The sequence below is a fragment of the Salvelinus fontinalis genome, chromosome 29 (genome assembly GCF_029448725.1).
Source record: "Salvelinus fontinalis isolate EN_2023a chromosome 29, ASM2944872v1, whole genome shotgun sequence".
In the NCBI taxonomy this organism is placed as follows: domain Eukaryota; kingdom Metazoa; phylum Chordata; class Actinopteri; order Salmoniformes; family Salmonidae; genus Salvelinus; species Salvelinus fontinalis.
Window position 1 is genome coordinate 31,039,305 of NC_074693.1, and position 24,459 is coordinate 31,063,763.

A 24,459-nucleotide genomic window follows, 5' to 3' on the forward strand; every position below is an offset into this window, starting at 1 on the left:
TTCTGAAGGCCTGAGGACAGATTTTAGACCCCTGGCAACACATGATGGCTGAATATGATTGGATAAAAGATCTAACATAAAGACCAGCCCTCCAAATCTCAACCTGGGGCTGGAAGCAGTGCAACCAAGAGGAAGGCTATGAAATGAAGAGTATAACTCTTACTCTGGGGAATAATTTAATACATATTTGTGGGAAAATACATATTTTTTAAAATTATATTCTGATGCTGTTTAGGCCAGCAGAGAAGGCCTTGCAGGCCCTGACGGCCCACCACTGCCTTTATGGTTGTGAGGTCTGGGGTCCGCTCACCAACCAAGAATTCACTAAATGGGACAAACACCAAATTGAGACTCTGCATGCAGAATTCTGCAAAAATATCCTCAGAGTAGCAGCGTAAAACACCAAATAATGCATGCAGAGCAGAATTAGGCCGATACCCGCTAATTATCAAAATCCAGAAAGAGCTGTTAAATTCTACAACCACCTAAAAGGAAGCGATTCCCAAACCTTTCATAACAAAGCCATCACCTACAGAGAGATGAACCTGGAGAAGAGTCCCCTAAGCAACCTGGTCCTGGGGCTCTGTTCACAAACACAAATACAAAACATAGCCTTGCTAATGAGAAAGGCCGCAGTAGGTTGACCTGGCACTTTAGAGAAGACAGGCTATGTGCCCGCTGCCCACAGAATGAGGTGGAAACTGAGCTGCACTTCCTAACTTCCTGCTAAATGTACAACCATATTAGAGACACATATTTCCCTCAGATTACACAGATCCACAAAGAATTAGAAAACAAACCCAATTTTGATAAACTCCCATATCTAGTGGGTGAAATACCACAGTGTGCCATCACAGCAGCAAGATGTGTGACCTGTTGCCACAAGAAAAGGGCAACCAGTGAAGAACAAACACCATTGTAAATACAACCCATATGTATGTTTATTTATTTCCCCTTTTGTACTTTAACTATTGCACATCGTTACAACACTATGTATAGAAATAATATTACATTTGAAATGTATTTATTATTTTGGAACTTCTGTGAGTGTAATGTTTACTGTTAATTTTTATTGTTTATTTCACTTTTGTTTATTATCTACTTCTCTTGCTTTGGCAATGTTAACATATGTTTCCCATGCCAATAAAGCACTTAAATTGAATTGAAATTGAATTGAGAGAGACAGAGAGAGTGAGAGAGAGAGAGAGAGAGAGAGAGAGAGACAAAGAGAGAGAGAGATGGAGAGACAGGGAGAGAGAGAGAGAGAGAGAGAGAGAGAGAGAGAGATAGAGACAGAGAGAGAGAGAGAGAGAAGGAAGGAAGGAAGGAAGGAAGGAAGGAAGGAAGGAAGGAAGGAAGGAAGGAAGGAAGGAAGGAAGGAGTTATTCCAGATGTAGAAGACTAACTGCTGGCTCATCAATAGAGAATTTAAACAGATTAAACTCTCTCCAGCCCTCTACTCTTGCCTTGACAAAAACTGTTCTGAAGACACATATTGTTAAGCTTTTCATCACTCAATTTTGCAAATGATTCTTTGCACAAAGAACTAAAATGAGTTATGAGTTCCTGTAAAAAAAAAAAACATTAAAAAAAACTATTACAATGTTGTAGATACATGTTTTAGGTCCTAGAGGAAAGGGTTTGGCATTTATCGGTTGTGCATTCATGTAATTTGGACATATTCATTCATATTCAATCTTTTGGGAGAGAAATATGGAATGTCTCTCTCTCCTCAGGCCAACTCTCATTCTCTGAATTATACACTAACTAGAGGCAAAGAGTGTGTGTGTGTGTGTGTGTGTGTGTGTGTGTGTGTGTGTGTGTGTGTGTGTGTGTGTGTGTGTGTGTGTGTGTGTGTGTGTGTGTGTGTGTGTGTGTGTGTGTGTGTGTGTGTGTGTGTGGTGTGCGTGCGTGCGTGCGTGCGTGCGTGTGTGCGTGCGTGCGTGCGTGCGTGTGCGTGTGGGAGGGGGGTGGCCTACAGGGTCATAGCAGATGGAATCCAGGATGATGGGATGCAGTTGGTAACACTCACCAGACCGGAGCCCGGCCGCGCGCGTGCGCACACACACACACACCGGTATAAGCGTTGATGGAGAAATTGTTTCCAATCCCAGTCCCCAGTCAAGCGGATGGCTCTTGTCAGTGAGCTAGTTGTGGATGTCAGCATGTCTAAAATGAGCTGTGTATGTTGATGTGTATGAGCATGCTGGTGTGTGTGTCTGAACCTGTTCCTTTTCTGACTGGAGTTTCAGTACTGTCTCCACACTGACTTCACCTCTCCGAAAGTAATGGTGGGTGAACGGTCTCTCTCTGTGTGTGACTGCAGGCCATGGTGTGAGGTTTAGTGGGCTGTGGGCTGTGCTCCGTGTGTGTTTTCCCAAACAGGCAATGCTCCTGCCACTCAGGGCTAGCTCTAGCCAGTCAAACCCAGACCCCCAACCAGGGGCAACAGTTAAAGGCCCAGTGTAGTCAAAAAAACGTGTAGTCCTGTGTTTTATATACACTGGGTGTACAAAACATTAGGAGCACCTTCCTAATATTGAGTTGCACCCCGTTTTGCCCTCAGAACAGCCTTAATTCATCAGGGCATGGACTCTACAAGGTGTAGATAGTGTTCCACAGGGATACTGGCCCATGTTGACTGAGGCCAAAAGGTGCAACTCAATATTAGGAAGGTGTTCTTAATGTTTGGTATATTTAGTGTATATTCGCTGAGAGGTGACTACTACTTGACTACTCCTACTCCTGGGCCTGTATCCATAATGCCTCTCACAGTAGAACTGCTGATCTAGGATCAGGTCCACTCTGTATATGCAGTATGATCTTATTCATTATTATCTAAAAAGCCAAACTGATCCCAGATCACCACTCCTAGTTCGAGACGCTTGGTGGATATGGACACTGATGCCAAACTCTGTTAGGTAGTTTGAGGAGCGGATGGGGGTCAACTGAGCCAAGTCAGAGGTCGAAGTATATCGTTCAAGTGTTAAAAACAATTAACGTTACTTCAATACGCTCTCTTCTGGCTTCAGATACTAGTTGACCTCAGTTATTTCTTCTCTTAGATCTCTTAGCCTGTTTTGCCATTAGCTTGTGCCATAAACCTTTAAACACCATCCAGGATTGGATAACCTTTAACCTCTAGATCACTGATGGTGATTGTCCTAATAGTCACACATGGCTTCCTCTCCTTGTCTCCTTTCCTTGGACACAATTGAGAGGTGAAGGGTCTAGATAGGTTTTCACCGATGTGCTTCCACTTGTCAAGTCCTGTCAGATCAGCTAGAGGAGAGACACAAAGGAAGCTATTTAAGAGTGTTAGGAAATTACCATGGAGAGAGACCAAGCATGGAACACATGGAGAGAGACCAAGCATGGAACACATGGAGAGAGACCAAGCATGGAACACATGGAGAGAGACCAAGCATGGAACACATGGAGAGAGACCAAGCATGGAACACATGGAGAGAGAACAAGCATGGAACACATGGAGAGAGAACAAGCATGGAACACATGGAGAGAGACCAAGCATGGAACACATGGAGAGAGACCAAGCATGGAACACATGGAGAGAGACCAAGCATGGAACACATGGAGAGAGACCAAGCATGGAACACATGGAGAGAGACCAAGCATGGAACACATGGAGAGAGACCAAGCATGGAACACATGGAGAGAGACCAAGCATGGAACACATAGAGAGAGACCAAGCATTAATCCTCCAGTCAATCCTGGCCCTACATCAGCCTGTCATCACCACGGAAGTCACTGCACACGACGAATCACATGGTCCGGTTACAGTCCCCTTCAGCCCTGGCCACCTCCGTGTCTGTCGGCATGACACCTCCCTCTGCCTTTCATGTCCAACAGAAACAGAGGTACTGCAGGGGCTCCTGGTGACCAACAGACCAACAGACCAGAATATCAATACTGGATTATTGCTCTGAACACAGTCAGTGGTCAGGATAAACTTAGCGACATGAAGCTCTATACTCTCGAGACTCTGTACCTCCTGAACCCCCCTTACCCCCCCTACCTGCCCCTCCCCACACCCCCCCACCGCCCCAGGAATCTGTTCTGGCCCCCTTGTATTGAGTTGTCAGTCCCTGCCAGGGCAGGTGCCAGGGCAGGTTCACTGTGGTGTTTATGGCTGGAGGAAATGGGGGAGTGGAGCAGGGGAAGTGGAGAGCACTCGGGGGCTATTAATACCTGTACGCAGGGATAGTGTGGCAAAAAGAGGCAGGGGCATGCAGGGTTATGAGGTAGGAGGAGGGGGAGACAGGAGAGAGGCAGTGATGCCTACATAAAAAAACAGAGGGAGAGGAGGTGGGAAAGTTAGAAGCAAAGGGAGAGAGAGAGAGGTAGAGAGAGCGCAAGAGAGAGAGGGAGCGAGAGAAAGAGAGAGAGAGAGAGAGAGAGAGAGAGAGAGAGAGAGAGAGAGAGAGGCCACACATTCCAATTGGCTATACTTAAACTCTTTAACACCAGCCTTAGCTCTGGCATCTCCCCCAATATTTGGAATTAAGGACTGATCACCCCAATCCACAAAAATGGAGACAAATTTGACCCCGATAACAACTGTGGGATATGGGTCAACAGTAACCTTGGGAAAATCCTCACTATCATAAACAGCAGACTCGTACATTTTTTCAGTGAAAACAATGTACTGAGAAAATGTCAAATTGGCTTTTTACCAAATCACTGTACTACAAACAAATCAAAATAAATGCAAAGTCTTCTCATGGTTTGTTGATTTAAAAAAAAGAAGCTTTTGACTCAATTTGGCATGAGAGTGTGCTATAGAAATTGATGTTGGGCGGGAAACATACAACATTATAAATTCCATGTACACAAACAACAAGTGTGTGGTTAAACTTTGCAAAACACACACCCTAATGGAACATATACATCAATGAATTGGCGAGGGCACTAGAAGAGTCTGCAGCACCCGGTCTCACCCTGCTAGAATCTGAAGTCAAATGTCTACAGTTTGCTGTCGGTGCTTCTGTACCCAACCAAGGAAGGCCTACAGCAGAACCTAGATCTTCTGCACAGATTCTGTCAGACCTGGTCCCTGACAGTACATCTCAGTAAGACTAAAATAATGGTGTTCCAAATAATGCCCAGGACTACAAATACAAATTCCATCTGGACACTGTTGCCCTAGAGCACACAAAAAACTAGACATACCTTGGCATAAACATCAGCGCCACAGGTAACTTCCACCTAGCTGTGAACGAGCTGAGAGACAAGTCAAGAAGGGCATTCTGTGCCATCAATAGGATCTTACATTTTGACATACCAATTTGGATCTGGCTAAAAATACTTGAATCAGTCATAGAACCCATTGCCCTTCATAGTTGTGAGGTCTGGGGTCCACTCACCAACCAAGAAATTCACTAAATGGGACAAACACCAAATTGAGACTGCATGCAGAATTCTGCAAAAATTGAGTAAAACGTAAAACACCAAATAATGCATGCAGAGCAGAATTAGGCCGACACCCACTAATTATCAAAATCCAGAAAAGAGATGTTGAATTCTACAACCACCTAAAAGGAAGTGATTCCCAAACCTTCCATAACAAAGCCATCACCCACAGAGAGATGAACCTGGAGAAGAGTCCCCTAAGCAAGCTGGTCCTAGGGCTCTGTTCACAAAACAAACAGACCCCACAGAGCCCTAGGACAGCAACACAATTAGACCCAACCAAATCATGAGAAAACAAAAAGATAATTACTTGACTCATTGGAAAGAGTTTACAAAAAAACTGAGCAAACTGGAATGCTCTTTGGCTGCAGTAAACAGAGAGTACACAGTGGCAGAATACCTGACCACTGTGACAGACCCAAATTTAAGGAAAGCTTTGACTATGTACAGACTCAGTGAGCCTTGCTATTGAGAAAGGTCGCCGTAGGCTGACTTGGCTCTCAAGAGAAGACAGGCTATGTGCACACTGCCCATAACATGAGGTGGAAACGTATCTGCTCTTTCTAACCTCCTGCCAAATATATGACCAAACTAGAGACACACATTTCCCTCAGATTGCACAGACCCACAAAGAATTTGAAAACAAAGAATTTAAAAACAACCCCAATTTTGATAAACTCCCATATCTACTGGGTGAAATTTCACAGTGTGCCATCACAGCAGCAAGATTTGTGACCTGTTGCCACAAGAAAAGGGCAACTAGTGAAGAACAAACTATTTGCACATAATATGACATTTCAAATGTCTTTATTCTTTTGGAACTTTTGTGAGGGTAATGTCTACTGTTCATTTGTATTGTTTATTTCACCTGTGTTTATTAACTACTTCACTTGCTTTGGCAATGTTAACATATGTTTCCCATGCCAATAAAGCCCTTAAATTGAAATTTAATTTAATTTAATTGAGAGGGGTAGATATAGAAAGATACGGGGTGGGTGTAGAGAGAGAGGGGTAGAAGAGAGAGAGTGAGGGGTAGAGAGAGAGAGGGGTAAAGAGAGAGAGAGAGAGAGGTAGAGAGAGAGAAAGAGAGGGAGAGGGGTAGAGAGAGAGAGAGAAGGGTAGAGAGAGAGGGGTAGAGAGAGAGAGAGAGGGGGGTAGAGAGAGAGAGAGAGGGGTAGAGAGTGGTAGAGAGTGAGAAAGAGAGGTAAAGAGAGAGAGAGCAGGAGAGAGAGGTAGAGAGAGAGAGAAAGAGAGAAAGAGAGAGAGAAAGGGAGAGCGAGAGAGGTAGAGCGAGTGAGAGAGAGAGAGGGAAAGGGAGAGAGAGAGAGATAACAGGAGGGAGAACTGGAGGGAGGGAGATATGAAATGAAAGAATCAGTTACGGAGCAGGAGAGATGATAGAGAGAACAGGACTGTGCTGGAGGAGTCTGCAGAGGTACAACAAGAGGAACAGACTGCAAGGAGGAAGCATATCTGCAGCCAGAGCAGTTTAGCAGCAGAACACAAAGCTAGACTATTAACCCAGGCCAGGCCCAGAGCCAGTATGGTTCCCATTTACCTGCACAGTCGGGGAGATCTCTGAAGGTGGTTGTGAGGGGAAGTGAGGGGGTCCAATAGCCAGATAGAACGTTCTGAGGCAGAGGGATGCTGGATGGTGGTGGACTGAAGAAATTGAGAAGAAAAAAATCTTCATACCTTTGGGAACTTTTCTGAGTTTTGGGGTAAATGTATTGTGGTACAATGTGCACTTGTGTGCTATGATCTCAAAAACAAAGTTCAAATATATACATATAGATCTTAATTTGAGCCAGTTTTGCTATAGCACGAAAATAATCCTGCAGCAACAGGAAATGTGAATAATATGGATTATAATTAATTGACATTTCTTGTAGGGATTGATCCATTTCCCATAAGGGAAAATCGAGTTTGACATTTCAAAGTGTAAATTACAAACTTCAGAAACCTTTTTAAACCTCAAATACACTACACATTTTACATTTCCTGCATTGCAGTACAGTTCTACTGCAACAGGGTGATCAAATTAAGATCCTACATCTGTACTCAAGCAAGAGCTGAGATTTACACATATTTATTTAGATTTATACAGCGTATGACTCATTTTTCCAGAAGTTCCAACCTTTCCCATATTCACCAGCATGGGGTCTGTGTGTTTATTGAATTCTCAGTGGGAAAGCATCTGGCTCCATCATAGCTCCTGCTCTGTTTTGCTCTGCCCTGGTCTCTCTTTAATATGCTGGCTGTCTCATCCTCGCTGGCCTCACCATACAGTATCCTGGCACCTGTCCTGGTGTTTTAACTGCTCTGGCTGCCTCATAGCTGTACTGTGTCTCTTCCTCAACATGAGATAGACAGGCTTTAATGGCAGGTCATGGGTGAGGTGAGGATTGGCACCAAACCAGTGGAGGAGAGAGGTTGTGTTTGGTTTGGCTGGCCATCAGAGAGAGAGGATGGGATGACTGTGACTGTGTGTGTATGGGATGTCTGTGACTGTGTGTGTATGGGATGACTGTGACTGTGTGTATATGGGATTACTGTGACTGTGTGTATATGGGATGACTGTGACTGTGTGTATGGGATGACTGTGACTGTGTGTATGGGATGACTGTGACTGTGTGTTAATGGGATGACTGTGACTATGTGTATATGGGATGACTGTGACTGTGTGTATGGGATGACTGTGACTGTGTGTATATGGGATGACTGTTACTGTGTGTATGGGATGACTGTGACTGTGTGTATGGGATGACTGTGGCTGTGTATATGGGATGACTGTGACTGTGTGTATATGGGATGACTGTGACTGTGTGTATGGGATGACTGTGACTGTGTGTATATGGGATGACTGTGACTGTGTGCATGGGATGACTGTGACTGTGTGTATATGGGATGACTGTTACTGTGTGTGTTTATGGGATGTCTGTGACTGTGTGTATGGGATGTGTTCAGTTCATAGAAAAGCATGTTGATCTCACACACACACACACACACACACACACACCTGTTCCCACTCAGGTGCATCCAGATGTTCTTGGCGTCGTGTATTACATCTGGAGCACCTCACACACAGTGGTTCCTCATTTAAAAGTTGCTTCAAACCTCAGTCGGTATAGCTGTGGTATGCTGCGGTATGCTGCGGTGAGCATACAGTGCATTAGGAAAGTATGCAGACCCCTTGGCTTTTTACACATTTTGTTATGTTAAAATTGATTAAAATCATTTTTTCACCCTCGTCAATCTACACACAATACCCTATAATGACAAAGCAAAAACAGGTTTTTAGATATTTTTGCACATTTATATATAAAAAATTATATAACATTTACATAAGTATTCAAACCATTTACTCAGTACTTTGTTGAAGCACTGTTGTCAGCGATTACAGCCTTGACCCTACTTGGGTATGACACTACAAGCTTGTCACACCTGTATTTGGGGAGTTTCTTCCATTCCTCTCTGCAGATCCTCTCAAGCTCTGTCAGGTTGGATGGGGAGCAGTGCTGCACAGCTATTTTCAGGTCTCTCCAGAGATGTTCGATTGGGTCCAAATCCAGTCTCTGACTGGGCCACTCAAGAACATTCAGAGACTTGTCCTGAAGCCACTCCTGCATTGTCTTGGCTGTGTGCTTAGGGTCGTTGTGCTGTTGGAAGATGAACCTTCGCCCCAGTCTGAGGTCCTGAGCGCTCTGGAGCAGGTTTTCATCAAGGATCTCTCTGTTCTCCATTCATCTTTCCCTCGATCCTGACTAGTCTCCCAGTCCCTGCCGCTGCAAAACATCCCCACAGCATGATGTTGCCACCACCATGCTTCACCGTAGGGATGGTGCCAGGTGTCCGCCAGACGTGACGCTTGGCACTCAGGCCAAAGAGTTCAATCTTAGTTTCATCAGACCAGAGAATCTTGTTTCTCATGGTCTGAGTCCTTAAGGTGACTTTTGGCAAACTCCAAGCGGGCTGTCATGTGCCTTTTACTGAGGAGTGGCTTCCGTCTGGCCACCTTACCAGAAAGGCCTGATTGGGGGAGTCCTTGTGGAAGGTTTTCCCATCTCCACAGAGGAACTCTGGAGCTCTGTCAGAGTGACCATGGGGTTTTTGGTCACCTCCCCCTCGATTGCCCAATTTGGCCAGGAGGCCAGCTCTAGGATGAGTCTTGATGGTTCCAAACGTCTTCCATTTAAGAATGATTGAGGCCACTGTGTTCTTGGGGACCTTCAATGCTGCATACATTTTTTGTACCCTCGAAACAATCCTGTCTCTGCGCTCTTGGACAATTCCTTCGACCTCATGGCTTTGTCTTTGCTCTGACATCCACTGTCAACTGTGGGACCTTATATAGACAGGTGTGTGCCTTTCCAAATCATGTCCAATCAATTGAATTTACCACAGGTGGACTCCAATCAAGTTGTAGAAACATCTCAAGGACGATCAATGGTAACAGGATGCACCTGAGCTCTATTTTGAGTCTCATACCAAAGGGTCTGAATACTTAGGTAAAGTTTTTTATATTTTAATGCAGTTGCACAAATTTGATTGTTATTGTGTGTAGATTGATGAGAAAAATATATATTTCATACATTTTAGAATAAGGCTGTAACGTAACAAAATGGGTAAAAAGTCAAAGGGTCGGCCTCCCGGGTGGCGCAGTGGTCTAGGGCACTGCATCGCAGTGCTAGCTGCGCCACCAGAGTCTCTGGGTTCGCGCCCAGGCTCTGTCGCAGCCGGCCGCGACCGGGAGGTCCGTGGGGCGACGCACAATTGGGCTAGCGTCGTCCGGGTTAGGGAGGGTTTGGCCGGTAGGGATATCCTTGTCTCATCGCCCTCCAGCGACTCCTGTGGCGGGCCGGGCGCAGTGCGCGCTAACCAAGGGGGCCAGGTGCACGGTGTTTCCTCCGACACATTGGGGCGGCTGGCTTCCGGGTGGGAGGCGCGCTGTGTTAAGAAGCAGTGCGGCTTGGTTGGGTTGTGCTTCGGAGGACGCGTGGCTTTCGACCTTCGTCTCTCCCGAGCCCGTACGGGAGTTGTAGCGATGAGACAAGATAGTAATTACTAGCGATTGGATACCACGAAAATTGGGGAGAAAAGGGGATCAAAATAAATAAATAAATAAATAAATAAAAATAAAATAAAAGTCAAAGGGTCTGGATACTTTGCGAATGAACTGTATAGAACACCCCCAATGGACATACTTCTCTGCTAACACACACACACATCCAACTGTTTTATCTCATCCGTAGTTCACAATCCCCATATGCCCTTTTTAGCCCCAGCTCTAAACCTACAACTTCTTCCCTGACTTTCCACTGATGACTTTTGACTTTTTCATTCTGTCTGTGTTTCCTTCAGGTCCTCCTGGAAAGCGTGGAAGGATGGGCAGAAGAGGTGATACCGGTAAGTGTCATATCTCTGTCTTTAACTGTCCCCACATTCTTCTCTTTCCTCTCTACATTCTCTCTCCTCTTACCTCACATCTTTCTTCCTCTTCCCATCCCATCTCTCTCATTCAGTCCTCCCCCTCTTTTGCATCCCCATCTCTCCACCACTCCCCATCATCTCTCCTCCCCATCATCTCTCATCCTCTCCTCCCCATCATCTATCCTCCTCTCCTCCCCATCATCTCTCATCCTCTCCTCCCCATCATCTATCCTCCTCTCCTCCCCATCATCTCTCCTCCCCATCATCTCTCATCCTCTCCTCCCCATCATCTCTCCTCCTCTCCTTCCCATCATCTCTCATCCTCTCCTCCCCATCATCTCTTCTCCTCTCCTCCCCATCATCTCTCCTCCTCTCCTCCCCATCATCTCTGCTCCTCTCCTCCCCATCATCTCTCCTCCTCTCCTCCCCTTCATCTCTGCTCCTCTCCTCCCCTTCATCTCTGCTCCTCTCCTCCCCATCATCTCTCCTCCTCTCCTCCCCATCATCTCTCCTCCTCTCCTCCCCATCATCTCTCCACCACTCCCCATCATCTCTCCTCCTCTCCTCCCCATCATCTCTCCTCCTCTCCTCCCCATCATCTCTCCTCCTCTCCTCACCATCATCTCTCCACCACTCCCCATCATCTCTCCTCCTCTCCTCCCCATCATCTCTCCACCACTCCCCATCATCTCTCCACCACTCCCCATCATCTCTCCTCCTCTCCTCCCCATCCTCTCTCTCTCTCTCATCACTCTCTCTCTCACTTGTCTCTGTCATCTCTCTCCATCTCTCTTTCTCTTCTCTCCCTCTCCATCTCTCTCTCTCTCTCTCTCTCTCTCTCGTTCTCTCTCTCTCCATCTTTCATCTTCTTCTCCATCTTTCTCTCCCCCGGGGGCACGCATGATGTGGTAGTGAGCTAGGACAGTCAGTGAACCATGACTCAGAACAGTCAGTGATAGAATACAGCAGGTCTTTCTCCCTGTCCCCCCATGTCCATTCCAACCTAACGCTAACATTGGCCACATGGTCATATGAACGTTGCCCATGTGTTAGCGGTGCAGCCTGAGCAGTAGCAGCTGCCCGAGCAGTAGGACGATGTTAATGACATTCTGCCTTGCCAACATCATGGCCCTCCCTCCTCCTTTAGTGTGTTAGGGTTTCTCTTAAACCACAAAACACTTATTGGGATCAGTAAGTAACAGATCTGATTCAGGGTGAAACCACCGGTGCCTTGTAATCCTTTAGTGTAGAAATCCTCAATACCAAGTTTGGAAAACCCTGCTGTAGATCAATGGTTCTCAACTGGTTTTGCCTCGGGACCCAAATTAACCAGGTTGTCGCAGGTTTAGTGTCCCTGTGTTCCCATCGTTATCTAAATATCGCCAGAATGGCCTGACTCTAGCTGTCTACAGCATGGCCTGACTCTAGCTGTCTACAGCATGGCCTGACTCTAGCTGTCTACAGCATGGCCTGACTCTAGCTGTCTACAGCATGGCCTGACTCTAGCTGTTTACAGCATGGCCTGACTCTAGCTGTCAAGAGAATGGCCTGACTCTAGCTGTCTGCAGCATGGCCTGACTCTAGCTGTCTGCAGCATGGCCTGACTCTAGCTGTCTACAGCATGGCCTGACTCTAGCTGTCTACAGCATGGCCTGACTCTAGCTGTCTGCAGCATGGCCTGACTCTAGCTGTCTACAGCATGGCCTGACTCTAGCTGTCTACAGCATGGCCTGACTCTACCTGTCTACAGCATGGCCTGACTCTAGTTGTAAACAGAATGGCCTGACTCTAGCTGTCAACAGAATGGCCTGACTCTAGCTGTCTACAGCATGGCCTGACTCTAGTTGTAAACAGAATGGTCTGACTCTAGCTGTCTGCAGCATGGCCTGACTCTAGCTGTCTACAGCATGGCCTGACTCTAGCTGTCTACAGCATGGCCTGACTCTAGTTGTGAACAGAATGGTCTGACTCTAGCGGTCTGCAGCATGGCCTGACTCTAGCTGTCTACAGCATGGCCTGACTCTAGTTGTGAACAGAATGGACTGACTCTAGCTGTCTACAGCATGGCCTGACTCTAGCTGTCTGCAGCATGGCCTGACTCTAGCTGTCTACAGCATGGCCTGACTCTAGCTGTCTACAGCATGGCCTGACTCTAGCTGTCTACAGCATGGCCTGACTCTAGCTGTCTACAGCATGGCCTGACTCTAGCTGTCTGCAGCATGGCCTGACTCTACCTGTCTACAGCATGGCCTGACTCTAGCTGTCTACAGCATGGCCTGACTCTAGCTGTCTGCAGCATGGCCTGACTCTAGCTGTCTACAGCATGTCCTGACTCTAGCTGTCTACAGCATGGCCTGACTCTAGCTGTCTACAACATGGCCTGACTCTAGCTGTCTACAACATGGCCTGACTCTAGCTGTCTACAGCATGGCCTGACTCTAGCTGTCTACAGCATGGCCTGACTCTAGCTGTCTACAGCATGGCCTGACTCTAGCTGTCTACAGCATGGCCTGACTCTAGCTGTCTACAGCATGGCCTGACTCTAGCTGTCTACAGCATGGCCTGACTCTAGCTGTCTACAGCATGGCCTGACTCTAGCTGTCTACAACATGGCCTGACTCTAGCTGTCTACAACATGGCCTGACTCTAGCTGTCTACAGCATGGCCTGAGGTTGTTGCCATAGTGTCTACATGAGGTTGTTGTCCTAGTGTCAACAGGAGGTTGTTGTCCTAGTGTCAACAGGAGGTTGTTGTCCTAGTGTCAACAGGAGGTTGTTGTCCTGGTGTCAACAGGAGGTTGTTGTCCTAGTGTCAACAGGAGGTTGTTGTCCTAGTGTCTACAGGAGGTTGTCTACAGCATGGCTCTCAACAGCATGGCCTGACTCTAGCTGTCTACAGCATGGCCTGAGGTTGTTGCCGTAGTGTCTACATGAGGTTGTTGTCCTAGTGTCTACAGGAGGTTGTGGTCCTAGTGTCAACAGGAGGTTGTTGTCCTAGTGTCTACATGGGGTTGTTGTCCTAGTGTCTACATGGGGTTGTTGTCCTAGTGTCAACAGGAGGTTGTTGTCCTAGTGTCAACAGGAGGTTGTGGTCCTAGTGTCAACAGGAGGTTGTTGTCCTAGTGTCTACATGAGGTTGTTGTCCTAGTGTCAACAGGAGGTTGTTGTCCTAGTGTCAACAGGAGGTTGTGGTCCTAGTGTCAACAGGAGGTTGTTGTCCTAGTGTCTACATGGGGTTGTTGTCCTAGTGTCTACATGGGGTTGTTGTCCTAGTGTCAACAGGAGGTTGTGGTCCTAGTGTCAACAGGAGGTTGTTGTCCTAGTGTCTACATGGGGTTGTTGTCCTAGTGTCAACAGGAGGTTGTGGTCCTAGTGTCAACAGGAGGTTGTTGTCCTAGTGTCTACATGGGGTTGTTGTCCTAGTGTCAACAGGAGGTTGTTGTCCTAGTGTCAACAGGAGGTTGTGGTCCTAGTGTCAACAGGAGGTTGTTGTCCTAGTGTCTACATGGGGTTGTTGTCCTAGTGTCAACAGGAGGTTGTTGTCCTAGTGTCAACAGGAGGTTGTGGTCCTAGTGTCAACAGGAGGTTGTTGTCCTAGTGTCTACATGAGGTTGTTGTCCTAGTGTCAACAGGAGGTTGTTGTCCTAGTGTCAACATGAGGTTGTTGTCCTAGTGTCAACAGGAGGTTGTGGTCCTAGTGTCAACAGGAGGTTGTTGTCCTAGTGTCTACAGGAGGTTGTTGCCCTAGTGTCAACAGGAGGTTGTTGTCCTAGTGTCAACAGGAGGTTGTGGTCCTAGTGTCAACAGGAGGTTGTTGTCCTAGTGTCTACATGAGGTTGTTGTCCTGGTGTCAACAGGAGATTGTTGTCCTAGTGTCTACAGGAGGTTGTTGTCCTAGTGTCAACATGAGATTGTTGTCCTAGTGTCAACAGGAAGTTGTTGTCCTAGTGTCAACAGGAGGTTGTTGTCCTAGTGTCAACAGGAGATTGTTGTCCTAGTGTCAACAGGAGGTTGTTGTCCTAGTGTCAACATGAGGTTGTTGTCCTAGTGTCAACAGGAGGTTGTTGTCCTAGTGTCAACAGGAGGTTGTTGTCCTAGTGTCTACATGAGGTTGTTGTTCTAGTGTCAACATGAGATTGTTGTCCTAGTGTCTACATGAGATTGTTGTTCTAGTGTCAACAGGAGATTGTTGTCCTAGTGTCAACAGGAGATTGTTGTTCTAGTGTCAGCAGGAGATTGTTGTTCTAGTGTCAACAGGAGATTGTTGTCCTAGTGTCAACAGGAGATTGTTGTTCTAGTGTCTACAGGAGATTGTTGTTCTAGTGTCAACAGGAGGTTGTTGTCCTAGTGTCAACAGGAGATTGTTGTCCTAGTGTCAACAGGAGATTGTTGTCCTAGTGTCAACAGGAGATTGTTGTCCTAGTGTCAACAGGAGATTGTTGTCCTAGTGTCAACAGGAGATTGTTGTCCTAGTGTCAACAGGAGGTTGTTGTCCTCGTTTCAACAGGAGGTTGTTGTCCAAGTGTCTACAGGAGGTTGTTGTTCTTGTGTCAACAGGAGGTTGTTGTCCTAGTGTCTACATGAGATTGTTGTCCTAGTGTCAACAGGAGGTTGTTGTCCTTGTGTCAACAGGAGGTTGTTGTCCTAGTGTCAACAGGAGATTGTTGTCCTAGTGTCAACAGGAGATTGTTGTCCTAGTGTCAACAGGAGGTTGTTGTCCTCGTTTCAACAGGAGGTTGTTGTCCAAGTGTCTACAGGAGGTTGTTGTTCTTGTGTCAACAGGAGGTTGTTGTCCTAGTGTCTACATGAGATTGTTGTCCTAGTGTCAACAGGAGGTTGTTGTCCTAGTGTCTACATGAGATTGTTGTCCTAGTGTCTACATGAGATTGTTGTCCTAGTGTCTACATGAGGTTGTTGTCCTCGTGTCTTCAGGATGTTGTTGTCTTAATGTCAAAATGAGATTGTTGTCCTAGTGTCTACAGGAGGTTGTTGTCCTAGTGTCAACAGGAGGTTGTTGTCCTAGTGTCTACAGGAGGTTGTTGTCCTAGTTTCAACAGGAGGTTGTTGTCCTAGTGTTCTAGTGTCTACAGGAGGTTGTTGCCCTAGTGTCAACATGAGGTTGTTGTCCTTGTGTCAACAGGAGGTTGTTGTCCTAGTGTCTACATGAGATTGTTGTCCTAGTGTCTACATGAGGTTGTTGTCCTCGTGTCTTCAGGATGTTGTTGTCCTAATGTCAAAATGAGATTGTTGTCCTAGTGTCTACAGGAGGTTGTTGTCCTAGTGTCAACAGGAGGTTGTTGTCCTAGTGTCTACAGGAGGTTGTTGTCCTAGTTTCAACAGGAGGTTGTTGTCCTAGTGTTCTAGTGTCTACAGGAGATTGTTGTCCTTGTGTCAACATCGAATTGTTGTCCTAGTGTCAACATGAGATTGTTGTCCTAGTGTCAACATGAGATTGTTTTCCTAGTGTCAACAGGAGTTTGTTGTCCTAGTGTCAACAGAAGGTTGTTGTCCTAGTGTCTACAGGAGGTCAACAGGAGATTGTTGTCCTAGTGTCAACAGGAGGTTGTTGTCCTCGTGTCAACAGGAGGTTGTTGTACTAGTGTCAACAGGAGGTTGTTGTCCTTGTGTCAACAGGAGGTTGTTGTCCTAGTGTCTACAGGAGGTCAACAGGAGGTTGTTGTCCTAGTGTCTACAGGAGATTGTTGTCCTAGTGTCTACAGGAGGTTGTTGTCCTAGTGTCTACAGGAGGTTGTTGTCCTCTTGTTCTATTGTCTACAGGAGGTTGTTGTCCTAGTGTCAACATGAGATTGTTGTCCTAGTGTCAACAGGAGGTTGTTGTCCCAGTGTCAACATGAGATTGTTGTCCTCGTGTCAACAGGAGGTTGTTGTCCTAGTGTCAACATGAGATTGTTGTCCTTGTGTCAACATGAGATTGTTGTCCTAGTGTCAACATGAGATTGTTGTCCTAGTGTCAACATGAGATTGTTGTCCTAGTGTCTACATGAGATTGTTGTTCTAGTGTCAACAGGAGATTGTTGTCCTAGTGTCAACAGGAGATTGTTGTTCTAGTGTCAACAGGAGATTGTCTTTCTAGTGTCAACAGGAGATTGTTGTCCTAGTGTCAACAGGAGATTGTTGTCCTAGTGTCTACAGGAGATTGTTGTTCTAGTGTCAACAGGAGGTTGTTGTCCTAGTGTCAACAGGAGATTGTTGTTCTAGTGTCAACAGGAGATAGATGTTCTAGTGTCAACAGGAGATTGTTGTCCTAGTGTCAACAGGAGATTGTTGTCCTAGTGTCTACAGGAGGTTGTTGTCCTAGTGTCTACAGGAGGTTGTTGTCCTAGTGTCAACAGGAGATTGTTGTCCTAGTGTCAACAGGAGATTGTTGTCCTAGTGTCAACATGAGGTTGTTGTCCTAGTGTCTACAGGAGGTCAACAGGAGATTGTTGTCCTAGTGTCAACAGGAGGTTGTTGTGCAAGTGTCTAATAGAGTGTGTTCTCCTAGTGTCAACAGGGGGTTGTTGTCCTAGTGTCTACATGAGGTTGTTGTCCTCGTGTCTTCAGGATGTTGTTGTCCTAATGTCAACAGGAGGTTGTTGTCCTAGTGTCTACAGGAGGTTGTTGTCCTAGTGTCAACAGGAGGTTGTTGTCCTAGTGTCAACAGGAGGTTGTTGTCCTAGTGTCAACAGGAGGTTGTTGTCCTAGTGTCAACAGGAGGTTGTTGTCGTAGTGTCTACATGATGTTGTTGTCCTAGTGTTAACAGGAGGTTGTTGTCCTAGTGTCAACAGGAGGTTGTTGTCCTAGTGTCAACAGGAGGTTGTTGTCCTAGTGTCTACAGGAGGTTGTTGTCCTAGTGTCAACAGGAGGTTGTTGTCCTAGTGTCAACAGGAGGTTGTTGTCCTAGTGTCAACAGGAGGTTGTTGTCCTAGTGTCAACAGGAGATTGTTGTTCTAGTGTCAGCAGGAGATTGTTGTTCTAGTGTCAACAGGAGATTGTTGTCCTAGTGTCAACAGGAGATTGTTGTTCTAGTGTCTACAGGAGATTGTTGTTCTAGTGTCAACAGGAGGTTGTTGTCCTAGTGTCAACAGGAGATTGTTGTCCTAGTGTCAACAGGAGATTGTTGTCCTAGTGTCAACAGGAGATTGTTGTCCTATTGTCAACAGGAGATTGTTGTCCTAGTGTCAACAGGAGATTGTTGTCCTAGTGTCAACAGGAGGTTGTTGTCCTCGTTTCAACAGGAGGTTGTTGTCCAAGTGTCTACAGGAGGTTGTTGTTCTTGTGTCAACAGGAGGTTGTTGTCCTAGTGTCTACATGAGATTGTTGTCCTAGTGTCAACAGGAGATTGTTGTCCTAGTGTCAACAGGAGGTTGTTGTCCTCGTTTCAACAGGAGGTTGTTGTCCAAGTGTCTACAGGAGGTTGTTGTTCTTGTGTCAACAGGAGGTTGTTGTCCTAGTGTCTACATGAGATTGTTGTCCTAGTGTCAACAGGAGGTTGTTGTCCTAGAGTCTACATGAGATTGTTGTCCTAGTGTCTACATGAGATTGTTGTCCTAGTGTCTACATGAGGTTGTTGTCCTCGTGTCTTCAGGATGTTGTTGTCCTAATGTCAAAATGAGATTGTTGTCCTAGTGTCTACAGGAGGTTGTTGTCCTAGTGTCAACAGGAGGTTGTTGTCCTAGTGTCTACAGGAGGTTGTTGTCCTAGTTTCAACAGGAGGTTGTTGTCCTAGTGTTCTAGTGTCTACAGGAGGTTGTTGCCCTAGTGTCAACATGAGGTTGTTGTCCTTGTGTCAACAGGAGGTTGTTGTCCTAGTGTCTACATGAGATTGTTGTCCTAGTGTCTACATGAGGTTGTTGTCCTCGTGTCTTCAGGATGTTGTTGTCCTAATGTCAAAATGAGATTGTTGTCCTAGTGTCTACAGGAGGTTGTTGTCCTAGTGTCAACAGGAGGTTGTTGTCCTAGTGTCTACAGGAGGTTGTTGTCCTAGTTTCAACAGGAGGTTGTTGTCCTAGTGTTCTAGTGTCTACAGGAGATTGTTGTCCTTGTGTCAACATCTGATTGTTGTCCTAGTGTCAACATGATATTGTTGTCCTAGTGTCAACATGAGATTGTTTTCCTAGTGTCAACAGGAGTTTGTTGTCCTAGTGTCAACAGAAGGTTGTTGTCCTAGTGTCTACAGGAGGTCAACAGGAGATTGTTGTCCTAGTGTCAACAGGAGGTTGTTGTCCTCGTGTCAACAGGAGGTTGTTGTACTAGTGTCAACAGGAGGTTGTTGTCCTTGTGTCAACAGGAGGTTGTTGTCCTAGTGTCTACAGGAGGTCAACAGGAGGTTGTTGTCCTAGTGTCTACAGGAGATTGTTGTCCTAGTGTCTACAGGAGGTTGTTGTCCTAGTGTCTACAGGAGGTTGTTGTCCTCTTGTTCTATTGTCTACAGGAGGTTGTTGTCCTAGTGTCAACATGAGATTGTTGTCCTAGTGTCAACAGGAGGTTGTTGTCCCAGTGTCAACATGAGATTGTTGTCCTCGTGTCAACAGGAGGTTGTTGTCCTAGTGTCAACATGAGATTGTTGTTCTTGTGTCAACATGAGTGTTGTCCTAGTGTCAACATGAGATTGTTGTCCTAGTGTCAACATGAGATTGTTGTCCTAGTGTCTACATGAGATTGTTGTTCTAGTGTCAACAGGAGATTGTTGTCCTAGTGTCAACAGGAGATTGTTGTTCTAGTGTCAACAGGAGATTGTCTTTCTAGTGTCAACAGGAGATTGTTGTCCTAGTGTCAACAGGAGATTGTTGTCCTAGTGTCTACAGGAGATTGTTGTTCTAGTGTCAACAGGAGGTTGTTGTCCTAGTGTCAACAGGAGATTGTTGTTCTAGTGTCAACAGGAGATAGATGTTCTAGTGTCAACAGGAGATTGTTGTCCTAGTGTCAACAGGAGATTGTTGTCCTAGTGTCTACAGGAGGTTGTTGTCCTAGTGTCTACAGGAGGTTGTTGTCCTAGTGTCAACAGGAGATTGTTGTCCTAGTGTCAACAGGAGATTGTTGTCCTAGTGTCAACATGAGGTTGTTGTCCTAGTGTCTACAGGAGGTCAACAGGAGATTGTTGTCCTAGTGTCAACAGGAGGTTGTTGTGCAAGTGTCTAATAGAGGTTGTTCTCCTAGTGTCAACAGGGGGTTGTTGTCCTAGTGTCTACATGAGGTTGTTGTCCTCGTGTCTTCAGGATGTTGTTGTCCTAATGTCAACAGGAGGTTGTTGTCCTAGTGTCTACAGGAGGTTGTTGTCCTAGTGTCAACAGGAGGTTGTTGTCCTAGTGTCAACAGGAGGTTGTTGTCCTAGTGTCAACAGGAGGTTGTTGTCCTAGTGTCAACAGGAGGTTGTTGTCCTAGTGTCTACATGATGTTGTTGTCCTAGTGTTAACAGGAGGTTGTTGTCCTAGTGTCAACAGGAGGTTGTTGTCCTAGTGTCAACAGGAGGTTGTTGTCCTAGTGTCTACAGGAGGTTGTTGTCCTAGTGTCAACAGGAGGTTGTTGTCCTAGTGTCAACAGGAGGTTGTTGTCCTAGTGTCAACAGGAGGTTGTTGTCCTAGTGTCTACAGGATGTTGTTGTCCTAGTGTCTACAGGAGGTTGTTGTCCTAGTGTCAACAGGAGGTTGTTGTTCTAGTGTCTACATGAGGTTGTTGCCCTAGTGTCAACAGGAGGTTGTTGTCCTAGTGTCAACAGGAGGTTGTTGTCCTAGTGTCAACAGGAGGTTGTTGTCCCAGTGTCAACAGGAGGTTGTTGTCCTAGTGTCAACAGGAGGTTGTTGTCCTAGTGTCAACAGGAGGTTGTTGTCCTAGTGTCTACATGAGGTTGTTGTCCTAGTGTCTACATGAGGTTGTTGTCCTAGTGTCTACATGAGGTTGTTGTCCTAGTGTCAACAGGAGGTTGTTGTCCTAGTGTCTACAGGAGGTTGTTGTCCTAGTGTCTACATGAGGTTGTTGTCCTAGTGTCTACATGAGATTGTTGTCCTAGTGTCAACAGGAGGTTGTTGTCCTAGTTTCTACAGGAGGTTGTTGTCCAAGTGTCTACAGGAGATTGTTGTCCTCGTGTCTTCAGGAGGTTGTTGTCCAAGTGTCTACAGGAGGTTGTTGTCCTCGTGTCTACAGGAGGTTGTTGTCCTCGTGTCTACAGGAGGTTGTTGTCCTAGTGTCAACAGGAGGTTGTTGTCCTAGTGTCAACAGGAGATTGTTGTGCTAGTGTCAACAGGAGATTGTTGTTCTAGTGTCAACAGGAGATTGTTGTTCTAGTGTCAACAGGAGGTTGTTGTCCTAGTGTCTACAGGAGATTGTTGTCCTAGTGACAACAGGAGATTGTTGTCCTAGTGTCAACAGGAGGTTGTTGTCCTAGTGTCAACAGGAGGTCAACAGGAGATTGTTGTCCTGGTGTCAACAGGAGGTTGTTTTCCAAGTGTCTACAGGAGGTTGTTGTCCTAGTGTCAACAGGAGGTTGTTGTCCTAGTGTCAACAGGAGGTTGTTGTCCAAGTGTCTACAGGAGATTGTTGTCCTCGTGTCTTCAGGAGGTTGTTGTCCTAACGTCTACAGGAGGTTGTTGTCCTAGTGTCTACAGGATGTTGTTGTCCTAGTGTCTACAGGAGGTTGTTGTCCTCGTGTCTTCAGGAGGTTGTTGTCCTAGTGTCTACAGGATGTTGTTGTCCTCGTGTCTTGAGGATGTTGTTGTCCTAGTGTCAACAGGAGGTTGTTGTCCAACTGTCTACAGGAGGTTGTTGTCCTAGTGTCAACAGGAGGTTGTTGTCCTAGTGTCAACAGGAGGTTGTTGTCCAAATGTCTACAGGAGGTTGTTGTCCTCGTGTCTTCAGGAGGTTGTTGTCCTAGTGTCAACATGAGATTGTTGTACTAGTGTCTACAGGAGGTTGTTGCCCTCGTGTCTACAGGAGGTCAACAGGAGATTGTTGTCCTAGTGTCTACAGGAGGTTGTTGCCCTAGTGTCTACAGGAGGTTGTTGCCCTAGTGTCAACAGGAGGTTGTTGTCCTAGTTTCAACAGGAGGTTGTTGTCCTAGTGTTCTAGTGTCTACAGGAGGTTGTTGCCCTAGTGTCAACATGAGATTGTTGTCCTAGTGTCTACAGGAGGTTGTTGCCCTAGTGTCTACAGGAGGTCAACAGGAGATTGTTGTCCTAGTTTCTACAGGAGGTTGTTGTCCTAGTGTCTACAGGACGTTGTTGCCCTAGTGTCAACAGGAGGTTGTTGTCCTAGTTTCAACAGGAGGTTGTTGTCCTAGTGTCTACAGGAGATTGTTGTCCTAGTGTCAACAGGAGATTGTTGTCCTAGTGTCAACAGGAGGTTGTTGTCCTAGTGTCAACAGGAGGTCAACAGGAGATTGTTGTCCTGGTGTCAACAGGAGGTTGTTGTCCTAGTGTCAACAGGAGGTTGTTGTCCTAGTGTCAACAGGAGGTTGTTGTCCAAGTGTATACAGGAGATTGTTGTCCTCGTGTCTTCAGGAGGTTGTTGTCCAAGTGTCTACAGGAGGTTGTTGTCCTCGTGTCTTCAGGAGGTTGTTGTCCTAATGTCTACAGGAGGTTGTTGTCCTAGTCTCTACAGGATGTTGTTGTCCTAGTGTCTACAGGAGGTTGTTGTCCTCGTGTCTTCAGGAGGTTGTTGTCCTAGTGTCTACAGGATGTTGTTGTCCTCGTGTCTTGAGGATGTTGTTGTCCTAGTGTCAACAGGAGGTTGTTGTCCAAGTGTCTACAGGAGGTTGTTGTCCTAGTGTCAACAGGAGGTTGTTGTCCTAGTGTCTACAGGAGGTTGTTGTCCTAGTGTCAACAGGAGGTTGTTGTCCTAGTGTCTACAGGAGGTTGTTGTCCAAATGTCTACAGGAGGTTGTTGTCCTCGTGTCTACAGGAGGTTGTTGCCCTAGTGTCAACATGAGATTGTTGTCCTAGTGTCTACAGGAGGTTGTTGTCCTAGTTTCAACAGGAGATTGTTGTCCTAGTGTTCTAGTGTCTACAGGAGGTTGTTGCCCTAGTGTCAACATGAGATTGTTGTCCTAGTGTCTACAGGAGGTTGTTGTCCTAGTTTCAACAGGAGGTTGTTGTCCTAGTGTTCTAGTGTCTACAGGAGGTTGTTGCCCTAGTGTCAACATGAGATTGTTGTCCTAGTGTCTACAGGAGGTTGTTGCCCTAGTGTCTACAGGAGGTCAACAGGAGATTGTTGTCCTAGTGTCTACAGGAGGTTGTTGCCCTAGTGTCTACAGGAGATCAACAGGAGATTGTTGTCCTAGTGTCTACAGGAGGTTGTTGCCCTAGTGTCAACAGGAGATTGTTGTCCTAGTGTTTACAGGAGGTTGTTGTCCTCATGTCTACAGGAGATTGTTGTCCAAGTGTCTACAGGAGGTTGTTGCCCTAGTGTCTACAGGAGATTGTTGTCCTAGTGTTTACAGGAGGTTGTTGTCCTAGTGTCTATAGGAGGTTGTCTACAGCATGGCCTGACTAGCTGTCTACAGCATGGCCTGAGGTTGTTGCCCTAGTGTCTACAGGAGGTTGTTGCCCTAGTGTCAACAGGAGGTTGTTGTCCTAGTTTCAACAGGAGGTTGTTGTCCTAGTGTTCTAGTGTCTAGAGGAGGTCAACAGGAGGTCCTTGTCCTAGTGTCAACAGGAGGTTGTTGACCTAGTGTCAACAGGAGGTTGTTGTCCTCGTGTCAACAGGAGGTTGTTGTCCTAGTGTCTACAGGAGGTTGTTGCCCTAGTGTCAACAGGAGGTTGTTGTCCAAGTGTCAACAGGAGGTTGTTGTCCTAGTGTCTACAGGAGGTCAACAGGAGGTTGTTGTCCTAGTGTCTACAGGAGGTTGTTGTCCTAGTGTCAACAGGAGGTTGTTGTCCTAGTGTCAACAGGAGGTTGTTGTCCTAGTGTCTACAGGAGGTTGTTGCCCTAGTGTCAACAGGAGGTTGTTGTCCTAGTTTCAACAGGATGTTGTTGTCCTAGTGTCTACAGGAGGTTGTTGCCCTAGTGTCAACAGGAGGTTGTTGTCCTAGTTTCAACAGGAGGTTGTTGTCCTCGTGTCAGCAGGAGGTTGTTGTCCTAGTGTCTACAGGAGGTCAACAGGAGGTTGTTGTCCTAGTGTCTACAAGAGGTTGTTGCCCTAGTGTCAACAGGAGGTTGTTGTCCTAGTGTCAACATGAGGTCCTTGTCCTCGTGTCATCATGAGGTCCTTGTCCTAGTGTCAACAGGAAGTTGTTGTCCTAGTGTCTAGACACTCATAAACACTCATAAACCAAATTGACTTTCATGCCTCACCTTTCTGATCTCACGTCTCCCTTTCTCAATTCAATTCAAATCGCTTTATTCGCTTGGAAAGTTTTACCACATACATTGCCAAAGCAAACATGTAACATAACAAATCACTGATGGCGCAGATAGATAATTAGATAATTTATATATAATGTATCAATAGATAATTTATAGATAATGTATCAATAGATCATTTATAGATAATGTATCAATAGATCATTTATAGATAGATCATTTATAGATAATGTATCAATAGATCATTTACAGATAATGTATCAATAGATCATTTATGGATAATGTATCAATAGATCATTTACA

At 46.0% G+C, this 24,459-nt stretch overlaps 1 protein-coding gene across 1 annotated transcript in view; it reads left to right on the top strand.

The window, feature by feature from the left end:
- Positions 1–24,459, top strand: part of col23a1a (collagen type XXIII alpha 1 chain a) — a 343,709-nt gene that overhangs the window by 176,222 nt on the left and 143,028 nt on the right. Inside the window, exon 3 of the mRNA XM_055889037.1 lies at positions 10,792–10,836. Coding sequence (XP_055745012.1) covers positions 10,792–10,836 — 45 coding nt within the window. The remainder of the gene's footprint in view (positions 1–10,791; positions 10,837–24,459) is intronic.